Below are 8,101 nucleotides of genomic sequence, written 5' to 3'. Positions count from 1 at the left end.
AGGCCCCTTTACCATGTTTTTACTTAGTTCTCTTCAGTTTTAATAATGATTTATTCCAGGCACTTTGATTATAATACATAAATGACTTCCTGTCTCCGCCTGCAGCAATACTGCCTAGGTGCCTCCCCTCCAAACCCTGTATTTGCTCTCGTTTAATGACCAATATCAAATATATTTGGCCCCAATCTTCATTATCTAGCTATCATCCCCCAACAAAGGAAATCGTTAATAACTTAGAACTAAGCTATGTATGAAATTACCTTTGGTGGAGACAGGGCTGAAGCACATAGAGCACACCCACAGTTTGCATAATCCTAACTGTCAGTAATTTTTTTGTTCTTTTTTTGGTCTAAATTGTAAAAGTATAAAGTATTTACAGATTGGATAGATAAGCTTGAATCTGCTGATTCACTGATTTGAAAAGCTGTGCATTATATATAGGTGAAAATTTGATTTTTATTAAGCAATGATTCATTTTTTTTTAATTAAAGTTGTAATTTTTCATAAAATCTAAGATTTCTGCTGTAATCTGATATTTTCAGAGAAAAGACTAGCCTCACAAAAGCATCAAAGCCAATCCAGCTGCCTAACTGTTCTTCTAATTCCAATTTTCTATGTGAATAAGGATTTTCCTATCTGATAGTATCTATTTCCTGCTTGTTCTTGTTATCTCAAGTAACAATTACATGCTTATTAATGAAAATGATAAAACTCAATCTTTCTCCAAAATTTGAACCTGAATAATTGCTTCAAGCTCAGAGCTTAATTATCCATCTTTCTCCAAAATCCTCTAATTCCCATAGTTTGTGAATACTGTGACACCCTTCATTGTCCCACTTCTATCTGCTCCGCTTCCTGCTTCACCGACTGTAAAGTGGCAACAAGGTCTTGTATACTTGAAGTTGCATCTGCAGAAGCTGTCTTAGGCATCAGATTTTCAGCAACATCAGCAGGAGTCATCTGAATCTCATCCAGCAGTTTCTGAATGGTTGGGAACAGATGATGAGAGTCAATTCTCAGGTAATTCTTGGCCAAAATCTTGAAGGATTCATACCCACAGTATGACAGTTCAACATGCTTGTCCATCCTCCCTCTACGGATCAATGCAGGATCGAGCTTATGAACATGGTTAGTCGTGAACACGATCAGTCTTTCGCCTCCACAAGCTGACCACAGACCATCAATGAAATTCAATAGCCCTGACAGTGTAACCTTGCTTGTACTGGCATCCTGTTCTTCTCTAGCAAGCATACTCATGGCTTTTTTCTTTTCATCACCACCAATATTGTCCACCTCTTTGTCTGGCTTCTTCTTCCGTTGTCCTGTAAGATCCCTCGAGCAGTCAATATCCTCAATCACAATAATCGATTTGCTCGAGGTCTCAATAAGCAGCCTCCTTAACTCTGTGTTATCCTTGACAGCAGTCAGTTCAAGATCATAAATATCATAATTCAACAGATTCGCCATTGCTGCAATCATAGTCGATTTTCCTGTCCCTGGAGGTCCATACAGCAGATACCCTCGCTTCCACGCCCTCCCAATCCTCGAATAAAACTCTTCCCCTTTACTAAACGTAACCAAATCCTCTATAATCTCCTCCTTCTTCGCCGGCTCCATTGCCAAAGTCTCAAACGACGCAGGGTGCTCAAACACAACATGACTCCATTGAGCTCCATTGTTAGTATACAGCTTCCTTTGTCGATTCCGAATCTTGATCGCATTACCCTCTTTCAACACATAACTAAGGTAGTCATCCATAATAAGATCCCTGTTTTTCTTATGAAAAGTCAACTTGTAATACCTCTTCTCATCAGCAACAGGATGAAATGAGAATGTTGGCTGTTTACTAACATTCTTACCAAAAGCCCACCAAACTTTAACTCTTTTATACTCATCACCGACTTCCTCGTGTTCATCCATGCTAACTGATAAAGACTGGTTGTTTCTCAGCATATCAGCCTTCAGTCTCTTAGCCTGCTTGCTCGAATTCGAGCTCAAATAATTTTCAATCGCGACGTATGCTTCACTTCTCATGAATCTCTCCCCTGTTGTTTCATTGAAAGTGATCTGAATATAAGGATAAACCAAAGAAATGATTCTTTGAGAGTATTTTTCTATATGACTTCTAAGATGATGAGGAAAATATTGCTGGAAAATTGCCCAGAAAAATACTAGGCTTGCAATTACTGAACCAAAATGAGATAACAAATCTTTTGCTCCAGCCATATTAAAATTAAAATTAAAATTGGGTTTTTTGCTAAATTCCCAGAAAAATTATTGTTGAATTTGTTTGATTTGTTTATGGTTTTGATGAACAATTGAACATGTGTTGCAATGGATTATGATGGTTCACATGTGTAAGAAGGTAAGATGGTTATAAGAAGTGGTGGAGTTATTGCTGACCAATCGTACAAATTAAGAAAAGGGGCTCTATCTAGTACAAATATAGTATTATTTTTTTGCAAGAATACAAATTTGGTCATTTTACAACAATGTTTGGTTAGAAATTAATATTGTGAACAACACATATAATTGTAAATATTTGATTGGAATAAATGTTGATTGCTTAATTATTTTGATTGACAGTATAATTCTTAGATAATTGTTGAAGGGAATTAATTTGTATTATTATAATTATTGAAAGAAATGTTTCCTTTTTATGTTGTATATGAATCATTAAAATTTAGGAAATAAAATCTATAATTTATGCAATTGGAAAACTTTATACTCATTATTTTTTGCTACTAGTTTTTTTTTACAAAGATTTAATCAAATATTTCCTTAATTTTTTTTTCTTTTCCATTAACTTTTGCATTTTACATATACTCCACCTTGATTAATTTTGATGATTTATATTAAACAAAAATATATTCATGTGGATCTTGTTATTAAATATCTTTAACTCAAGTGGTTAGAGTTCCCCTTCCGATTCCAAGTGATCCTGGTATCGATTCTCATCATCCGCCTTAGTGGCTCTCTTTGATTTATATTTTATAAGATATTTTATTTTTTTATAATTTTACTTACTAATAATTAAATAAGAAGTATATTATAGATCAAAGTTTTACATTAGCATATGTTCCTAGTCAAAATGAGACACTTAAAAAACAAATAGAGTAATAAATCACTAGTCCTTTTTTATGCACGCAAAATGAGATTTTTGTAATACATATCACATATGTATAGAGTTAAATGCATTTTTGGGACTTTTTTTTTATATATATATATATATACTTTTCATCATTTGGGGACTCACTTTTCATTTTTCATCACGAGAGTTAGCACGGATATACATAACATATTAACATATATATTTAAAAAAAAAAACAATAGGAGATGTGGAAGTTATAAAAAAAATGAAAATGTGAAAGTTATTTAATTAGAGGTTATAATAATAATAATAATAATAATAATAATAATAATAATAATAATAATAATAATAAACGAGTAATGCTATATGTAGCTATAAGCATTAAATATCTTTCCTTAATTGGTACTCCATATTATTTTAGGAATGCATGACAAAATCACGTGCAAATTAGTGTAATTAATGAAGATATTTCATTAGTACTTTGCTCTTTTAGCTTCGTATACATAACCCTTAGGGCTATATATAGCATTTTCAAAAAAAAAAAAAAAAAAAAAAAAGCATGAGATTTGAGGATTGGGCTTTTGAAGGGCTATGGTTAACTATGATATTGATTCACGTGGTGGATTATAGGGTTTGGGATAGACTCAAATCAATCGCAAGACTTGAGGGTTCAATTTTGAAATCTCGATCAAAATTGTTAGTTTAATCGCAAAAACTTAAGCAATTGCATGCTCACAATTAAATCAACGATCTAATCAATTCAAAAAATCATAACACTCTACCCTTATTAATGAAAATCGAAAACATATTTATAGGACATACATTCCACGCTAATTGGAATTCTAAAAGATCTATGTTACTCTTTAAAGGAAACACTCTTTTTTGGTTGGGAATTTTCCCTTTCCAAAAATAACCTTTATAGAAATACTTATTTACTTCAAAAATATAATCTTTTTAAAAGTAAAAAAAAAAAAGAAAAAAAGAAAGAAAAAACTGCTAACAATCCTTAAACAGTTTAACGTGGGAATAAAAAAAAACTACCAAAAACAAATTATACACAATAACTACCAAAAAGTTTGATAAAACTATTCTTTTCTTTCTCATACTACCGTCAAATAAAAAAACTTAAAAAACAAAAAAATTTGTTTACAATTGCATCAATTTGGGTGACTCAATTTCTCCTCTATCAAATACATATACAAATTTGTTTACAATTGCATCAATTTGGGTGACTCAATTTCTCCACTATCAAATTCATATACAAATTTGTTTACAATTGCATCAATTTGGGTGACTCAAATTCTCCTCTATCAAATACATAACAATACTTATAAGGTAAATTTACATTTATTGTCTGTATATATCTTGAAAATAACAATACAAATCTAAAATCATTTCAGTTTCTTATTTAATGAAATGCTTAATGAAAATTATTTTACTTCAAGTTTCTATCTACATGGAATTTAAGTTGTTCGTTTATTTTACTTTTTTCTACTCCGTTTCGGTTATTTTTTTTCTCTTATTTTATTGAATAACAATGAGTTTTTACCAAAACTTAACTTCGAGAAATTTGTTGCATTTGATTGTGGGTAATGTATGTGTTCAGTCCTTCTTTAATATAGGGTATGCTTAATTATAATTTTTTTATATATAATTTGATTATGAGTACATAATTCCATAAATATATATTGTACTTTGTTCCTATGAAAAAAACTTGTTTTGTTTAATCTATATAATTATTTAATTTTAACTATTGTTTTCCTATATATCTCTATTACTAATGCAATATGTGTTCTTATCTCTTAATTTATGAATGCAGGTTAAAATTATATATGATCATAATGGAATCAATTCGCTCATTGGTATATGTTGGTGGATTTACAGGCACATGTAAACAACAGTCTTTTAATTAGATGAATTTCCATTTTATTACGGCTATAGATTTCTTTGTAAAATTGTGATGAGATCATTATAATTGTTTAAGAATATTTTTAGTGATACTACTAACCATACCTAATATTGTTTGGTAGGTGAATGAATTGCTGATTAACACATTGATTATTGAAGGAGTTAATATCTTGGGATTATGCAATGACTAGCTTTTATGTTGCCAAACCTTAACGTTAATTGAAGTATTTATGATTGTATGGAGTCAATGGTGTATCTCTTTCATCAAAAAAGCAAGGAGTATATCTTGCCTCAAATCTTAACGTTAATTGATAATTATATTATTGGATTTGTGTTGTACTGTATGATTACTTATTTTTAAAAAAAATAAGATGTACTATGATTAGACTCTTTTTTTTTTGTACATAAAAATTATTACTCAAAATGGTGTTATCAAGCTTAATAGTTATACTTAAACTCCTTTTCTTAGGACTAATTATACTTTTAACCCTGAATGAGGGAATGACAACAGTTCTTTTATTTCAACTTTTATTATTATTTCTATCATTTTTTGTTTGATAAAAATATAGAATTTCTAAATGCTCGACCATTCTGCAAAGATATATTAGTCTCGTGTACACGGACGAAGGTTTCAACTTAGAACCAAAATATTAATGATAGTACATCATTGTATAATCACAAAAGTTTTATATCTTAGATAAAATTCTACTTCCTATGTTCCATAATATAGTGCACATTTATATTTTTGTTCAAAATCTATAAACTCTTACAATGAATTATCATTTTTAATAATATATACAAAAAACATTATCATGTTAAATGAAATATATATAATTCATTATGTGACAGGACGTAACATTATTCCTAGCAAGCCAAAAGAAATTCTGAGCATCACTCATTAAAGAATCAATCTGTAAAACACCAAATCCTAAAAGAAATTTTATACTCGAGAATTGTGGGAAGCAAACGATTATAAATCTAAAAAAGGTATTAAGGAGTTCAACTAAGACACACATAGCTAACAAAAGCAATTAGCAACCACAAGTCATATGAGTGAAGAGTTACAATGACAACAATACACTCATTTGCAATTTAAAGCTAATACAAATTATTATCATCAAGTCTAATTAATTAATTTCAACTTTTTTTTTTTTTTTTTCAAAACAATTAATTTCAAACTAACATAATGTTCAGGTCACAAATTTGGGTTTCGAGTAGAAACTAATTAGTTTCCTTCCTTAATTGAAACATAAAAAGAGTGACCACTAGGACTTGAGTGTTTAACAGACTAGAAAAGGATAAGAACCTGCATATACAAACATAGAAAACTATTATTTACCTTTCACAGCAACAGGCTTTGGTACAGCATTTGACTCCCCATGAACATTCTGCAACCAAGATATATAAATCAATTAGAAGAAAGGCATCAAGTAGAGTTGAGACTCTTGAGAGTATCACTAATCATTTTCCACTCACACACTCAACACTGCTGTCCCGCCGATCACAGGTTTCTCATTCAGCGCAAAAGCTCCCCATCAGTATGCCGAATCCAATCATGAAGGACTGCATGAACCGGTATAAAAGTTGGGCCCCAATCCAAGCTCCTGAAACATCATATAAACAAAAATGTAAAGGCCAGGTGTTAGAATCCAACTCCTTTTGATGTATTAGATTCCATTTAAGTGTTTTCCTAGTGTTTAGGTTTTGTTTTCTTAGCTTGAGGTCCCATTATTGTGTTACTGTCAGATCAATGTTCACTAGGGATTCTCCTTGTATGTCATTTAAAGCTCTTTAGAGGGCGAATGATTAATGAAATCTTAAAGCCTTCTACCAAGTGTTGCCTTGTTTTTATGCTTGTTTGTTGTTAGACCTTTATAGATATTGTGTCTTACTTGCATATTAGCTCCCCTCCAACCCAACTTGATGCGCTAAGGACTCGTGGTTCGGACCCGCTTGTGCCCGCTTTGAAGTATCGGCCGTCACAAGCCCCGACCACCCGCACTCCGTCGCCCAGATAGACTTGAGTGCTCCTGAGATTCTATTGCCTGCTTGTGTTGCTTTGTGCTCACAAGCCACTCTTCCGCTCAAGGCTAGCGTTCTTGCCGCCAAAAGGCTAGAGCGCGCCGCACGTTTCGGGGTCCAAACTCCCGGACCGTGACACCAGGACTTCAATTTATTATACTTAAGTACGTCAAGCTAAGGCTGAAGACCATGTTACACTAGGCACTAGGTCCCGGACTCTCAGAGTTGCCTATAATACTTGCGTCAAGTCAAGGAACAAAACACAATAAAGATAGAAGATGGAGTAAAAACAAATGAGAATACAAATTCAGCAATATCATTAACAAAAGGGTAACAAAAATCTATTTCATTTGATAAGGTGAGGCAATCATTTATCCTTAATAGGCGATACATTGGTTGATAGACACTTAAGGCGGCTGCACAGAATAATTCCTCAAAATCCACTTTTCTAACCTGAAGTTCCGTTAACTGAGGAGACACAAATAGAAGTCAGAATGTGAAACTGAAGTTGTTAGCTGGTATCATCCACCAAATTCAAAAAGCACTTACAAAGGTTAAGATTTCACGAGCAAGAGACACGTTCATGGCATCTGTTGCATTTTTCATCAAGGCCTGACCACATGAAAACAATTATGACTTATATGAACTATATAATTACTATCAGAAACCATTTGTTCTCAGCTCCATCATAAATAAACAATGAAAGAAAAAAGAAACTGTTTGGGTCCAATTTAGTCAAAATTGGGCCTAAGCACTAAATGATCCAATTAAAAGCCCAAGGTCAAGGTTCAACTCTCCAATTGTGCAAAAGTCAAAGGTCAGCCCACAAAGCAAGCCAATTGGGCTAAGGCCCAACCTCTCCATGTATGATGAGGTATAAAAGCCATCATATTGAGATATTCAGATACACGTTCATATGCTCATTCTTGCATTCAGATATATTCCACAAAAGCCTCAAGCTACAAACTCTCTTGCATAGTGTCTTCCTTTTACACATTGTACTGACTTTAGCATCGGAGGGGCCTTCCTCGGCAACACCCCCGAGGCTAGTTTACGTGTGTTTACTGTGCAGGAAACCTT

General features: G+C 32.6%; 1 protein-coding gene across 1 annotated transcript; it reads right to left on the bottom strand.

The window, feature by feature from the left end:
* Positions 1-516: 516 nt before the first annotated feature.
* On the bottom strand, positions 517-2,395 carry LOC110704426 (AAA-ATPase ASD, mitochondrial-like). Its single transcript, XM_021882205.1, has one exon. It carries the CDS (start codon positions 2,224-2,226, stop codon positions 826-828), a length of 1,401 nt encoding a protein of 466 aa, XP_021737897.1. The 5' UTR covers positions 2,227-2,395; the 3' UTR covers positions 517-825.
* Positions 2,396-8,101: the final 5,706 nt, after the last annotated feature.

This window comes from Chenopodium quinoa, unplaced genomic scaffold, assembly GCF_001683475.1.
Source record: "Chenopodium quinoa cultivar QQ74 unplaced genomic scaffold, ASM168347v1, whole genome shotgun sequence".
NCBI classification, from domain to species: domain Eukaryota; kingdom Viridiplantae; phylum Streptophyta; class Magnoliopsida; order Caryophyllales; family Amaranthaceae; genus Chenopodium; species Chenopodium quinoa.
Note: the sequence above shows the minus strand (reverse complement) of the source record. Positions and strands in the feature narration are given on the sequence as shown.

Bases quoted from the DNA above. Each gene is read 5' to 3' on its own strand.
- LOC110704426 (XM_021882205.1), bottom strand. From the start codon at position 2,226: ATGGCTGGAGCAAAAGATTTGTTATCTCATTTTGGTTCAGTAATTGCA.